The following is a 15,253-nucleotide window of genomic DNA, read 5'->3' on the forward strand; positions in this document are numbered from 1 at the left end:
GCCCTTAATTTATCCATCACCCCGTGTTTGTGAATGATATGAAGGCAAAGTATTACACCGTAGTAAGATGTCCCTCACCTAGGTAGCCAACCTTTACCCCACCACTTGCTTTGAGCAGATTTTGTTGATGTTATTGTTTTAGTCCGGGCGGAGGACGGTCTTTCATGATGATGGGTGGTCACACCCCCACTAACCCTACAGCGGTAAAAGACCGTTTCCACCTGCCCGTTCGGATTCGTTTCCTTTCTTTCTTCAACAAGGCTCTCCTTCCTGCAGATAAGGATGAAGTCATCCTGCAATGCAGCAGCCACAACCCCAAAAAGTGAAGAAAGAAGAGAGGATTGCAACAGGCTTGGGGAAGTCCTGGTGGTGCTTGCTTGCCAGTTGTTGGTCCACTGACGAAAGAGAGGGGTCATCTTTTTTGGATTTTGGCCACTGCGGGGCAGCCACGGCAACCAGCCAGCGACCACCCCACACACCCACACACACACACCACACCATCCCGTCACAAAGTGTAGCGGGATCTTGTGGACCCTTGATATTGTCCAAGGCGACCTTGGAGTTGCAAAAAGAACCGGGCCTAGACAAGGCTTGAAGGGTAAAGGAGAGAGTAACGGGGAGTTTTGAAATCTGTAAGCTAATTCGGTTGTTCTCACAGTCTCGTCATGAATATCACGACAAGAAAAAGCCAAGAACCGGCTGGTTGCCTTCGCTGACAGCCGGACATCGGGTCACAGCGTAGATCCATCTGGGCCTGGCGTGTGTGCTTACCGTCCTGTATTAGCAAAAGTTGCACGAAGAACCACCATTGCCCATTGGAAGGAAAAGAAGTTGGCTGTGGTTGGGGGTGGTTTGATTGCGTTTCCCCGACAAAACCCGCCTGCTCGTTGCAGTGTGCACACATATGGGATCGCGCTAGATACCGATGAAGAGAGATCCCGGGGTTCTGCATGTGCATGGAGGGGGATGTGATCTTTTTGGCCCGTCCCACCTTTATCAGTTTCTTGTTAATGTGGGAGACAAACTGTTGATCACCACTTGGCCCTTTTCCCCCTTCTTGGATGCTGGTTTCCAGTGTGAGAAAGGCACAGCATACACTTATTGCTGAGAAAAAGGAGGAAGCTGGGCGGTCAGGTTTGGTGCGAGACGGACTCGGTAGCACTGCAGGGCTCCTCCTCCGCCATCAAGCGCGCACCGAGGCTTCCGTTTTCCGCAACCGCCAGGCAAAGAGCACGCTCCCGTGCCGCTCGCGAAGCTGCAAGGCGCAACCATACCTTTCGGCTTGGGATGGAATGCTGCGCTGAGTTACGCGATAGCCAGAGAGAACAGCTTGCAAGACGACAGTCAGGGCCAGCCTCTTCCATACAGAGGCTTGTGCAAATTCAAATGGAAAATCAGAAAGCCACCCAAGGAAGACCTGACGATACCCCCGTCTTATACATTTCTCTTTCATCATTGGCGGGGCTGGCTGCCGTAGGACAGGGTTGCTGGCACTGTGGAAGGCTGTAATAAATCGCCGAAGGTGCCCCAAGCAGGCGCGTCTCCATAAAGAAGGTTGTTATTGTCCTTGTTCGATCCCGCTCTGGGGGCTGCGTCTTGGGAGCTGAGGTGAATCAACACCACACCTGGTGGGAAATGGAAGTCTGTCACCCTGCCGCGTGGTTGATGACTCGGAAATCAGGTCCACGACTGTGGAACAGAGTGGAGAAAGATCAGAGACCCAGAGTCTCAACACCAACCAATCCTTCGATATATATGCAGCTGCCTTGAACGTAAGAAATGCTTCAACATGAACGAAGTAGGCCGATTGCAAAAGGCACAGACCACGCCCCCAGACCACGGCCGATACCCATCCGTTAATCCTGGGAGGATGATGTAAAGGTCCAGCTCGTTTTCTCTTGTTGTCTTCTTATTCCGGAACAGCCAGTCAGTCAGTCAGTCAGTCAGTCAGCCAGCCAGCCCCCAGGCAATGCCCTGGCCGGACCTAAAAGAACCACGGAAACACAAACACACAGAAAGAATGAACAGCAACTGGAAAAGCAAGAGGGGAAGGAGGGACTGGTGCTAATTAATATCAATGAAGGAGGGACTGAACCCGCGCTGGCGCATGTAACACTCCATGCCAGGTGCTTCCGGAGCGGCGTACATGTGGTTGTCCATTATCCTAGCGAAAGCCACCGTACGCACAGATGGATGGATGGGTGGATAACTGATAGCTCTTTCACAGTCACTTCCACGACGAGATGATGACAGCCAGCTACAAGACATAAAAAGGTTACAGACACATAACTGAGGAGGGTTCGAGATGCTTCAATGGGCATATCTCATGATGTTGAAAAGTGGAAGGGATCCGCACTGTCCCACCACACTGTGTTTCTACCTAAGAAGCCTCGAAGAGCCCCGCCTAATGTCAAAGACGAGCACACGAATCAGCGCATTGTGTCTGATGTCAGCGTCGCAAACACCACTAGAGGAAAGTGCGAGACTTGGGAGGTCCACACTGTGCCAGGCATTGGTGGCGCGGGACCAAGCATGGTCAGGTCAGGTTTCAATAAGAGTGGAAGGCGAAACTCGAGGCTTGGCAAAGCCGAGATGTGAACGTACCCAATGGCAGGGTGGGCTTTTGGCCATTTTCCATCTGAAGTTGCTGTGTTGTTTTTGGGACGTTGACGACGGGCGCTGCTGCGGTATATTCGTCATTGGCTCTTTTGTGCAAAAGTGAAGGTGGTTCCAGCCCTGTGCTCCTGGTGCTGGTTCGGTGTTGACATCGACAAGGTGTGGTTTGACCGAGAGTCTGCTGGAGCCAACGGGTGAAAACCTAAACAGGGTCGCCAAAGTCACCAGTCGCCCGTTCCCCTTCGCCGAAGACACCAACACTTGAGCGAAACATTCTAGGGCAATCAACCGTCCTTTGGCCGCGGCGAAAAATATACGTCCCCCTTTTCCACACCCTATCAAAGACACTCAACCACTCGAGCACCAGTGGGCGAGAGAGTTCCCTCAGCCGAGCGTACACCCAGCACCATTCACCACACCCAGCACACCCAGCACACACCCAAGCAGCGCAGCGCAGACACCAGCGACAAACGGGGCTTGGGCTTCCTTCCCTCGCTCCATCTTCGCGCCAACCTGCTTTCAGTGCAAATTCCGGCTTCCACCTTCTCCATTCCTTCCTCACCAGCATCATTGAGCACCTTCGACGAGAGAGACTCGAGACTCGACACTCCAACCGCCTTGATTTCTATCGTGTCGTCAATCGGTCGAATGCTGATACCTCCGTGACGGGGCTCCCAACGGCCAGCCAGCGCGCGAGGGCTTCGCCAAAAACCCCGACGTCAGCTAGGAATACCACTCGCCGGTATTCACCCAGCTCGGGACGCAACCCTTTCACTTGGTGTCAAACCTTAACCACCGACTGCCTCCACCTTCCCCGGGTCAGACACGATACGGGACCTTCCTGCCCTCGTCCTCTCCCACACTCTTCCCATTTTCCCAATCCTGCCACCCTCTTTGCAGAGAGTAGCGAAGCAGGACAATGTCGACTCCGACTACTGCAACTGCGACGCTCCCTCCCTACAGTCACAGTCACTTTCACTACCCACACCACCACCAGCAGCATAAATCGTTCCCACAACCAAATACCTCTGCCTACCGCTCTACGAACCCGGTGCTTCCTCCTGCCTCCCGTCTCGTTTATCCCTCTACCTCCGGCTACAACACTCACCCGGCGACACACGCCGTGTCAAATGGAGCGAGTCTGATGCCCCTGGAGCCATCGAGACACCACCCACACGACTCAGCCGACTTGGCCTCCCATCGCTCGGAATCGCTCTACTCAACCATGCCGGCAAACTCGCAGTCAAGCCGAACCCAAGTGGTGACCAACCCGCCGCCGTCGTTGTCAAAAAAGAGACAGAGAGATGTCGATTGGAATGATTTCTACAAAAATGGCCTGCCGACCGAAATCATCGTCATTGATGACTCCCCCGAGCCGGAGGAGCCAGCAACGTCCAAGAACCTGACCAACGGACATTCCTATGCCAGCGGCCCGACCGATGCTTCGGTCGCCCCTCCGGCCAAGAGGAGGAGGAAAGAGACTGATGCGGCGCCTTACGACCCTGTTCACCATATCGCATCACACACCCACACTCCTCGCCAGTATGGGTCGCCAAGCAAATCGACAACGTCAAGTGGCCGTACCAACTCTGCCAATCATACCACGGCCGCTACCTCACTTGGCTCACTTTCATCAAACGGTCAGTATGACCACGAGTTGCAGCAGGCGAGCCAGGGCCAGAAGCGGAAAAGAACCCGGGCGCAGACGAACAGCGAGGCGAAGCGTCGCGAGGCTCTGGTCACAGATGCTTTTGCCAGCTACATTCCTCCTCGGCAGCCCATCAAGAAGTCCCGAGATGTCCCGGTCCAGATCATCACTGATGTGAGCCATTTCCATCATGGTGCCATTGTGAATAGCTACACTAACCACCAATGCTAGCCTCCGCACATGCAGACCTCGCGGGTCGACGATGACGAAGGTCACTACATTGTTGTGCCGGACAATCCCTTGACTGAGCGATGTAAGTTGTTGCTCAATTATGATGAACGCCTCGGGCATCCTGTTGACGCGAGTCTGAAACAGATCAAATGGTCAAGCTGCTTGGACAAGGCACGTTCGGCAAAGTCGTCCAAGCCAAGGACAGGCAGCGTCCAGGGAAGTTGGTCGCCATCAAGATCATTCGCTCGGTGCAAAAGTACCGCGAAGCCAGCAAGATTGAGCTCCGAGTCCTGGAAACGCTCAAGGCCAACGACCCGGAGAATCGCAACAGGTGCATTCACCTCCGAGACTGCTTCGACTACCGCGGCCACATCTGCATCGTTATGGACCTGTTGGGTCAGAGCGTGTTCGACTTTCTTAAGAGCAATAATTTCGTTCCCTTTCCCAACAGCCAGATTCAGAGCTTCGCCCGCCAGCTGTTTACCAGCGTAGCCTGTGCGTACCGTTTTCTGGCCAAACACCACGGGATTTGTGTTGCTGACTCTTTCTTTTCGCAGTCTTGCATGATCTCAACTTGATCCACACGGATTTGAAGCCCGAGAATATCTTGCTTTGTCATAACGAGTACCAGACGTTCACGTACAACCGCAAGATTCCATCCTCGAGCAGCAATGTTGCCCGCCAGGCCACACAAAGAAGAGTATTGTTGGACACCGAGATCCGGTTGATTGACTTTGGGTCTGCAACATTTCAGGACGAATATCACTCGTCCGTTGTGTCAACTCGGCATTACCGTGCACCCGAAATCATTCTTGGTCTTGGCTGGTCTTTCCCCTGCGACATTTGGAGCATTGGATGCATTCTCGTCGAGTTCTTCACCGGAGATGCCCTTTTCCAGACACACGATAACCTCGAGCATCTGGCCATGATGCAGGCGGTGGTGGACGCCAATATCGACACTCACCTTGTCCAGTCTGTTAACCGCCAGCCACGCAATGGCACCAACCCAGCATCCAGGTAAGATTCTCGGAAGACGCTCTTCGCTGGAGCAGCACAACTGACAGCACAATAGGTACTTCAAGCGGAACAAGCTTGATTACCCGACAGCAGATACCACAAGACAGTCGAAGAGATTTGTCAGAGCAATGAAGACACTTCCGGTTTGTGTTTTGTTGCGTGGACCCATCTATGACGAGTCTGCTAACCCTGTTGCAGGAGATCATTCCGCCGAACAACAAGTTCCTGAAAGAGTTCTTGGCCCTTTTACAAAAGATCTTTGTCTATGATCCGGCCAAACGGATAACGGCCAAGGAGGCTCTTAGCCATCCCTGGTTCCAGGAACACGCTTACCCCGACGACGGAACCGAGGCTGCTCGCATTCGCGCCGAAAAGCAGAGACTCAACGAACTCTCGGCCATTGCGCCATGATGAGCAGAACGTAGGCAGCCACCCACGCTGCGCCGGAGAAGCTTTAAGCAATTTGTCGCTGGACGTCGACATGAAAGAAACGAAGAAGGTCACGACAAGTGATGGGCAGTCTAGGTGATAATTTCAGCGTCCGAGGCGAGCATCTCGTGTCAAACCGGGGCACATACAGCATACATCAGCAAGTGCCATGGCTCGGTGTATCGTCATCCACGGTTATGGGTTTTTGGTCCGCATTTACTGTGCGGTGGTGATTGCACACCTTTTGGTCTGCAAATGAGATATGAAGACTGGTGTTGGGGGTGGGAGGGTTTTTGGGGGAGTCGTAGGCTGGTTCATTTTGGCATGGTTTTATTGGCCTTTCTTTTCTGGGATGTGTGGTATAATGTGTGTTGAGGTTCGGGAGGGACTGGAGTGCTGCTCGGATCTCATAGAGGGAACTTGTTTCACGGGTGTTCATGGGGTGCCTGCAACATCATAGTGGCTGGCGACAGATGAAGGCTTGCCCGCTCGCTCTGCTTGAAATGGTGATTTCATATCGGTGCTGTCGTCCCCCGCAGTGCAACACGGTCAGAAAGGCTTGATTGGTTTTGGTTCATTTCACACAAAGTATACCCTCGACTATGCACCGGCGGTCGTTATGGATGTATCTAGGATCTGATGGAGGTTTTAAATGTGCGTTGCTCCCGCTCTCACCTCTGTTGGTGTTTTGTGATTCAGTCTTTGCTAACATCATGGAGCTTTTAGCGTTATTCGGCATCTTACTACATACGTTGCTTCAACCCATAAGCGTGCGATTCACCAACGATATGATATCTATCATATACAACTGCCACGCCTGAAGGGTTGGTCGGGAATAATGGGCAAGGCAACAGCAACATGGATGGGTGTCTTGTTGGGTGGCTATATAGGTAGCAGACAAATGTTTTATTGGGGTGGTTGTTTTGTGTGTGTGTGTGTGTGTGTGTGTGTGTGTGTGTGTGTGTGTGTGTGTGTGTGTATTGTTGTCAGTGTGTGTCTGGAATAAAGACAGAAGAAAGAGGACTATGGACTGGGTTCCTTTGTGAAGATAAGGGGGTTTTGTTGATTGAGCCAGGGGGTATTGTCATAGTCCTTTTGGGAAAGGGCTCGCGGTGATGGTCTTGTTGCTTCTAGCTGGTACTGGTCGATCTCGTTGCGTGTTTTATCATCGGTCTGCGAGCGGAATATCGAAATCATCATCATCATCAAGCAAGCAAGCAATTCAGAAAAATCGATCTCCGTCTCTCGCCTCGTCCCCTTAGACATCAACGGCATCGAATCGAATCGCCAGCCCGTTGAGTGATTGATTACAGATTAGGTATCCAGAAGAGCATGACCATCACCCCGTCGCCTCTACTCGCCATACGGAGCAGCTCCCTCCAGATGCTCGCCTCGTTGCTCCGTCTCCCGCCCGAGATGATGGTTGGGGGGGTAGCCACGAGGGAGATGCCTGCCCAATGGCTCGCGGAGCAGAAGCAGGTGGTTGACTCGGGGGTTTTGCCTTTCGAGGTGCTGGCGAAACCCACCACCACCGCGAGGGAAGTGTCGTCGCCGTCCAGGTGGAGGAGGGTTGTTGCTCCGTTCTTGCTTACCGGCAGTCGTCAACGGGGGTTGTGTCAAGCCCATGGTGGTCTCGATTACGATCTTGTCAGGGAGGTTTATGGCTTGGTTAGGAAGGAGGTGGTTGATGGCGGGGAGGGGGTGAGGTCTTGGTTGAGGTTTATTTCTCGGCATCGAGAGGAATATAAACGGGATGATTGGAGGGATGTGAAGGGGTTTGTTGAGGATATGGCGGGGGTGGTTGTGTTGATGGAGGGGTTTGAGGTGGGTGACGGGGTGGATGAGGAGCGGTGGGAGGGGTATTTTGGAAGGGGGGTACGGATGGAAGATGTGAAAGAAAGGTTCGGGACGGGGTGGGAGAGGGTGGGAAGTGGGTGTTTGGCTTGTGTTTTGGGGGTTATTGGCGGGAGGAAGGAGGTGGTTGTTGGGTTGAGGGGGAGTTGCTTATCGCGGGCGAAGAGGAGGACGCCGAGGCTGGAGGGACGGTGGTTGGGGGGGTGGATGGATGGGGGGATGGTGAGGGAGAGTGAGGTGCTGGCGGGGAGGTTGAGGGTTGTGAGGAGGCTGCAGGAGGGGAGGTCTGGGGGGGAGGGGTTGGGTATGGATTTTGTGAGGGTGGTTGAGGAGGTGAGGTTGGCTGACGATGCTGGTCACCGAGCTGGTGGCAATGCGATATACGAGCGTGAGGGCAGCAGGCAACTCAGCACCAACAACCCGTACAGACCTACTGACCCTAAAAGCCCATCACCACCGGTACCACCACCACAAGAACCATTCGGCGGGTTCGACGGCGCCTTCGATTCCGACGATGACCACTACCAACAAATCCTCAACACCCTCGTTCCCCCCGGCAATCACATCCAAAATCCCATACCACCCCCAACACCCCCATCCATGAGTGACTCTAGAGACTATCACCCCCCTCGCCAAAGCTGGACGGCCCCCATACCTCCCCTTTCCCTCCCTCGCCGCTGCCCCCCACCCCATCATTCTCACCCTCCTGCAAGCTTGAATCCCCAAGTTCACACCGCCATCATCCCACCCCCCTCCTCAAGCTACTACGCCGACGAAATCCTCAACCATTATCAGAATTATCAGGATCACAAACCATCAGCCAGAACAAGATCCAGCACCATCTTCTCTGGGAGACCCCGGCCAGAAGAATACGACAGCTTGGTTGCCATGGACAACGATGAAGCGGCTTTGTTGTGTCACCGTGAACATCAGAAACGTTTGGACGAATGCTACAGTGAGAAGAGCACAAAGGCGAGGCTGAAAAGGGGGCTCGAAAGGGGCAGGAGCAGTCCAGGAAGTGATGGGGGCAGGACAGAGTGGGGTGATTTCTGTCGGTTTTGAGCAAGCGGGAATTGTGTTGTGAGAATAGTGGCATCATTTATTTCACTTGTGAATAGCATAATTATGTGAGGGCTGTGGTAAAATAGTTGTTTAACTTGATATGCATTGATAAATGTGCTGCGTTGATGATGTCCAGAACAAAGTACTCGAGATATAGGCCTCTAAATATCCTGAATGCAGGTCCCTCTAAAGAGGGCCGTCTATGGCATGCTCATCATCTATGTCATGACGACATCCTCTGACTCTTTCACTTCAAGCTTTTCAACACCCTCTTGAGTTTTGACTTCCTCTGACTTTGCGTCGCCCTCAGAGCTGGTCACCTCGAGTTTCTCCACAGGCTTCTCTGTACCTTCTGGCTTCTCACCACCCTCACCCTCCTTCACCAACTCCGCCACCTTCCCCCTATTCTTCCCCTTCCCCTTCTTCTGCTCCATCGCAGCCTTGGCATGCTCCAGCTTCTTCTTCTGCTTCTCCGCCTTCTTCCTCTCCTGCTCCTTCTTTTTCTCAGCCTTCTTTGCCGCCTCCTCCCCACCCTCCTCCCCTTCTTCCCCATCCTCCCCCTCCTTCTCCTTCATCTCCTCCTCCAACAACTTCTTAATCGCAGGAATAAACTCCTCCGCCTGCTTAAACTCCCCCAGCTTCACCCTCATATGATCAAACGCGTACAGCACCGCCGTGTCCTTCCCCAACTCTACCTTCTCCCCCTCCCCCTCAGGAGCAGGCAGCTTCGGGTACCGCTGGCTAAAATGCGTGAGCAAGATCCTTCTCGCGCCCATATCCCTCCCCACCGCGAGCGCCTCGCTGATGGTGGAATGTTTCTTCGCCACGGCATCCCCTTTGAGCCCGTCTTCAAAGGTGCACTCGTGCAGCAGCAAATGCGCGCCCTTTCCTAGCTCCGCGAATTTCTTAGACGGGCGGCAGTCTCCAGAGTAGGCGATCTTCAGGCCAGAGGGGGCAAAGGTCATGACGATGGCGGTGGCATTTTGGCAGTGGTCTACCCAACAGATCTCCACCTTTGGGAAACGTTCCTGCATGGTATTGCACTCCGACTGGTTCAAGGTGGGCGGAAATTTCCAGCCCAAATCGGCGTTGGGCTGCCCCCCACGGTAGGGAACGATGCCGACTACGCGGTCCAGACCCAGAGGCTCGACGCCGTCGTACTCGAGCATCCAGGAGTGGAACCCTCCGGTGGCGATGACACCGAGTAAAGCGTCGGTTCCGGCGGTCACCTTGTTCCAGCGGGCCATCATGCTGGCGGTGCCAAAGTGGTGGTCGGCGTGGAGATGGCTGATGTAAATGGCGCGGAGGTCTTTGAGGACCTCGTCTGTGCCTTCGTTACCATACAAACGGCGGAGTTGGCCAAGTGTGTTCTCTCCGCAGTCGAACAGGTAGCTGCCGTGGCCGGGGACACGGATGAGCGTGGCAGAGACGTTGCGGTACTTGGACGGCAAGGCAGAGCCGGTACCCAGCGGGATGATCTCTGTGTCACGGTTGGGGATATCCTTCTGGGATTCCTCAACTTCGACAAGGAAGGCCGGGTCGGCAATCTTCTTGCTCGCCTCTCTTGCCATCTCTACCACCTCGCGGTGCTGTCCAACCAATGCCTTGAGGGTGCCTATTGGGTCGATAGGGGAAACCAAAAACTCTGAAGAAGGCCCTGGCTTGGGATGCAAGTTGATTCTGGCGCCAGCCGCGCCAACATCGCCCGCATCCACAGGGGCAAGCGGCCGGCTGTCGAACTTCAGTAGAGGGAACCGATCGGGGTCAATGAAATTCAGCTTGAGCGTCTTGTCGGCTGGATCTTGCAGTGCCAATGTGTTTGGGCAAACATCCTGGCCGAGCAGAACGTGTTGTACCGAAGGAAACTTCTTCATGAACTCAACGAGCCTCTCATCACGGTAAGCGCTAAAATGCTCCGACGAGATCCAATACATCACGTCAATCCCGCTCATAAGCGCTGAATCCGACCACTCTGGACGAGCGAGGAAGCTGTTCACCATGTCTTCGGCTGGTATGTCGATCACGGCAAGGCCTCGCCCCGCGACAGTAGGCTCCATGACCATGTCAGGAGTCACCACTGTGCCATTCTCGAGCGTGATAGTTTCTCCATCGATCAACTTTTTGAAGTCAAACTTCGAAACACCAAGCTTGTTAGCTTCCTCGGGCTTGAACTTGCCACGTCGTGGGTGGCACTTGGCGATATAACACAGCGACTCGTTGGACGGCTTCGTAATGGGGAGCGTCTCAATCTTGGCCGCCGGCCATGGCGAACGGATCAAGACCCTAATATCTGGCAACTTTTCAGTGTTGCCAGGACGAGGCCCCTTGTACTCCTCGATCATACCGCCTTCGGAACGGAAAAAGATCTTGGCCAATGGGTCGGCATCGCGCAGGTTCACCTCGTGCAGGGTATCAAGACTCCACGTCGAAGAAAACATGCCCGCAACGGCAGCCTGTCTGATGTGCTGAGCCTCCGCATCCGAAAGCTCAGCCTGCTCTGTAACTGCCGTTTCGGCCTCTTCCTCCCCCTCCTCCAAGTCGCTGTGTTTGCGTTTTCTAGACCCTGGACGACTGGCGCTTGAATTCGAGGTTATTGGTAGGTGCCAGATACGGACGAGATCATCCTCAAAGTCGGGGATGGCACGGTCGTTTCTCTGAGACGGCGAATCGGTTCGGATCTCGTTCAGACTAAGGGGAATGCCCTTGCGGAAAATAAACCGTCGGGTAGTAGCCAGAGAATGTACCAAGTTCCTACCTCCGTAGATATGAAGGTCGTCGTCGATATCCCTGTCCTTCGACTTCAACCCCTTCGCTTCCCGCACGGCAAGCTCGTCGGCACGGGCAGCCTTTGCTCCTGCCACAACGTCGGCCAGAGTCAACATCAAGCCCGGCAACCCTCCCGTCGTGCTCCAGTCGACCGTGCCCGTGACAAAGATATTATGGATCTTCGCCATCGCAACCTTCCTCTGCACCATCGCCCTCTGTGTTCCCTCGGCCATGCGCCCAAAGAGATAACGGCGCCGGTCGAAATGCAGCAGCACACACGCCCCCGGCGTGTCAGCCGTGGGGGTGGTGACCACCTGGGTGTAGGAAGTCATCGTCTGGGCGTTGCCCTGGTTCTTTTCTGGGGCGACGGCCTTGTTTATCGTCGTGATTGTCGGGTTTAGCTCTCGAGGAATGTTCAACACAGCTCGGAGCGTGTGTCCTCTTGGTGACCGGCCTGGATACGGAAACCAAACCGAGGTGCCGTCTGACAAGAGCTTGGGTATGTGGTGTCGGGTAATGACACCAATGTAGGAAGGAAAGCCAGGCGGGACCTTCTTCGTTCGTAGAGCAAGTTTCGAGGGGTGACTCTTTAAAGATGGTCGAGCAATCTTGAGGCGGCTTGGGAGGCGCAAGCGGTTCATTGGGTCATGCCCGCGGCGCTATCCGACGAGGATCTGTTCATAATCGGGTTGAGCGCGGGTGCCTGTTGGCCGGTGAGTCAAGGACCGAAGCCGACGTACGGAAGTTGTGGTTATGGCGGGGCTGCCTGTCGCCCTTCAAACAATTGTTCAAGACCAGGCGCATTTTCTCTTTCTGCCGCTCCACCAAAGATTCACTATTTTAAAGTGGGGCAAACAAGATATCATAAGGAAGGCGGTGTGGCAAGAGGGTTAGGGTTGTCTATCCAAAATATGTAGATTCATGGTCTCATCATTCATCACAACACCCCTTTATCTTTTATGGGCCTCCTTCAGCGCCTCCTTCACAATACCCTCCGCCTCCTTGATTACATCCTCGCCTCTTCTCCACGTGTACAGCGGCACTCCCATCCCATCCAGTGTCTCATGAGCTCGTGCCAACCGCCTTAGCCACATGTCCACCTTCTTGCTCAAAGCAGCTGCCGCATTGTTTGGTGGAACATTCGGGGGCGTCAGTGACCCTTGGCTAGAGGAAGTAGAGTGAATAATTCCATCAAAACTGGCGTTGGCTCGCTTCACTGGATGTTGCGCTTGCGGCAGACTCTGCGTACTCGATCCCGTCCCACTTCGCCTAGGTGGGGGAGGTGGCGGTGGTGTCGTTCTATCGCGGCTAGCAGCAGGAGAACTAGCGGTACTGGTGATTGGTGGTCGAGAGCCGCTCGACACAGATAATGCGTGAACACGGGGGTTGGGTGCAGAAGCAGGGCTGTCCCGCGAGCTAGCAGCTGTGTCTGATGCCGAGGCGCTCCTCAAAGCATCAGGTTTGGCAGGCCGAGGTGGTGGTGCCTTACGGAGGGGAAGTTCTGATGAAGGCACCGCCGTTCTCGGCCTCTCCTGGTTACTTTCTCTGCGGCTTTGGCTAGGGCTGACCTGAGTTGAGTCATCGGAGAAGTCGATCAAGGTCCCTTCCACAGGCCCTCTAGATCCCGCAGATGAGGCTGACGTTCGGGGAGGCAGTTGCGGCCGTGCTTCCTCATTTCTGGGCTCACTTTGCTGTTCAATCCTCGCTCGAGTAGCCCTTAGTGTACTCCGCTGGTCACTGTCAAGCTTGAACCCAGAGTCAAAAAAGCCAAGCTCGTCAGGGGTAGTGACATCGCGAATGAAGATACCCAGCACGCGCCCAGGATTCTGGACTGCAAGGTCGGTATAGACCTCGAGATCAGCCTCACCGCTGTCGCCTACTAGGATGAACCTCCTTTCAGGAAAGTCTCGCAAGATAGCCTCGAGTGTCCCCTTTTTCCTCTCCGCCACTGGTTCAAAAATTCCTTGCAACATCCCGCTGTAGTGCTTCAGGTGTATAGAGCCCTGTGGCAGCCCAGCCATGTGGAAGAAGGTCGCAAGTACCGGAAACAATTGCCATGGACTGTTGGAGCAGTAATGCAACTGGACCCCAAGATCGTGCATAGTATGATACCACTCGGTGACTCCAGGAACAGTCAAATCCGCCAAATCTCGAATGAAAGTGTTACGGAAGATCTCACGAGCTCCCATGCCAATATTGGAGCGTTTGATTGTGTCGTCCACATCGCTGATCAAGCTTACACCGGTAGAATCGATAATCTCGATGGGATTTGTCGCTGAGATGTTTTCACTCGCCAGTACCCTAACATGGGTGGGCACAAAGTCCAGAAACACACGGACAATGAAATGCCCCGAGTCATCTGTCTGTATCGTACGAGATCTCGATCGAGTATCGTTGTAGAAGAAGAGTGTGATTGGATGCTGGACAAGAGGCGTCGTCATGAACGGTCCTATTCGCGCCATGAGGTTCGCATTGGCCACTGCCAGCTCAGCCTCTGTCAGGTCGGCTGGCCCCCCCGTATTCGTCCTTGCCGGCAATGGTGGTGATGGTGGCGGGGAGTTCGAGGCTGTCCTACGGGCTGCAGTTCGTGGCCCCCGGGCCGAGTCACTTCGGTCTGGACCCTCGCTGTAGCCCCCTCTTGTCGCAACCTCCTCTTCCTCTCTGCCCTGCTTCTCAATCCTCTTTGCCTCTTCTGCGATTCTCTTCTCTTCTTTCATCTGCTCATGGTCCTCGGCTGACGAACCTCCCTGCGATGTCGTCGGTGGTGGAATGCCACTGAGCCTCCTGGCAAGACCAATCACCATGCGATTTCTTCTGGTCATCGGTCCCGTGTTGGGCATATATATCCAACCCCTGATGTCAACGTCCACGACCGCGTTATCGTCGGCATTCTTATCCCACTCATCCTTCCAAAACCGTTCCTGATTTTGCCCCTGAGACTGCCCATCCCTAGTCTGCTGCTGCTGCGGTTGTGTCTGAACCACCACATGACCAGGCGGGTGTCTTCCAGCTCCCTTCACATGCATCTTTGCATAAGTAGGAAAAAGAACCATCTGCTCCTCCCCCTTGTGAATGATCTTGACATCGGGAAACGACCCAGGAATAGAGTACTGGCTCGCATCCATAGACTCCACATTCCGTATCCGGGTGTTGTTGTACTGCTCCTTGATCTCCGACGCAGCAGCAGCACCAGCGCGATATACACTCCCAGCAAAGGCAGCTAATTTCTTACGCCGGGCACCAGCCTCCCGTGGCGGTCCAGCCTCGCCACCGCTACCATAGCCGCTAGGGTTGGAGGCGTAATTATAGTTGTAACCATGACGTGACGCCATCTTGCTTTCTCCGCCAGCGGTCTCGTCCGAGATCTCGTTCGGTTTTGCGCCTGGAGTCAAGCGTCGGGTGGGTTTTGCGCCGAGTTGGAATTGGCGACGAACAATGTCCACCAGCCTCCTTTGCTCCAGGCGCTTCCGCTGTCGTTCGGCAAGAAATCTATATATCCGACTCTGCGCGCTCTGCTTATATCGTGGATGTCTGTTTAGGCGAAAATCGAGAAGGCGCCCTTGAAAGCGCTTGCGGAGGGCGTAGAAGGGAAAAAGCTGGCGCAAAAGTGAGGAGTTGTTGTCTGAAGGT

General features: G+C 54.3%; 4 protein-coding genes across 4 annotated transcripts; 2 read left to right on the forward strand and 2 right to left on the reverse strand.

Moving 5' to 3' along the window:
• The first annotated feature begins 959 nt into the window (after positions 1–959).
• On the forward strand, positions 960–6,996 carry LKH1 (serine threonine protein kinase CMGC group). The gene is given in 7 exon segments (XM_062893131.1): positions 960–4,438; positions 4,496–4,577; positions 4,640–4,990; positions 5,053–5,512; positions 5,568–5,655; positions 5,711–6,864; positions 6,875–6,996. The coding sequence occupies 6 exon segments, from the start codon at positions 3,536–3,538 to the stop codon at positions 5,921–5,923; spliced, it is 2,097 nt and encodes a 698-aa protein (XP_062739030.1). The 5' UTR covers positions 960–3,535; the 3' UTR covers positions 5,924–6,864; positions 6,875–6,996.
• Positions 6,997–7,273: 277 nt separating this feature from the next.
• On the forward strand, positions 7,274–8,857 carry QC762_702755 (uncharacterized protein; the record flags this gene model as incomplete). Its single annotated transcript, XM_062893130.1, has 1 exon — positions 7,274–8,857. The coding sequence occupies one exon, from the start codon at positions 7,274–7,276 to the stop codon at positions 8,855–8,857; it is 1,584 nt and encodes a 527-aa protein (XP_062739031.1).
• A 218-nt stretch (positions 8,858–9,075) lies between these two features.
• Positions 9,076–12,264, reverse strand: QC762_702750 (uncharacterized protein; the record flags this gene model as incomplete). Its single annotated transcript, XM_062893129.1, has 1 exon — positions 9,076–12,264. The coding sequence occupies one exon, from the start codon at positions 12,262–12,264 to the stop codon at positions 9,076–9,078; it is 3,189 nt and encodes a 1,062-aa protein (XP_062739032.1).
• A 309-nt stretch (positions 12,265–12,573) lies between these two features.
• Positions 12,574–14,955, reverse strand: QC762_702740 (uncharacterized protein; the record flags this gene model as incomplete). Its single annotated transcript, XM_062893128.1, has 1 exon — positions 12,574–14,955. One exon carries the CDS (start codon positions 14,953–14,955, stop codon positions 12,574–12,576), a length of 2,382 nt encoding a protein of 793 aa, XP_062739033.1.
• Positions 14,956–15,253: the final 298 nt, after the last annotated feature.

Source organism: Podospora pseudocomata, chromosome 7 (assembly GCF_035222375.1).
Source record: "Podospora pseudocomata strain CBS 415.72m chromosome 7, whole genome shotgun sequence".
Lineage (NCBI taxonomy): Eukaryota > Fungi > Ascomycota > Sordariomycetes > Sordariales > Podosporaceae > Podospora > Podospora pseudocomata.

What these genes read in the sequence shown, in the direction of transcription:
- LKH1 (XM_062893131.1), top strand. Translation starts at nt 3,536, where the DNA reads ATGTCGACTCCGACTACTGCAACTGCGACGCTCCCTCCCTACAGTCAC. An exon ending in GCTGTTTACCAGCGTAGCCT is followed by an intron (nt 4,991 to 5,052) that starts GTGCGTACCGTT and finishes TTCTTTTCGCAG; the next exon opens with TCTTGCATGATCTCAACTTG. An exon ending in GAGCAATGAAGACACTTCCG is followed by an intron (nt 5,656 to 5,710) that starts GTTTGTGTTTTG and finishes ACCCTGTTGCAG; the next exon opens with GAGATCATTCCGCCGAACAA.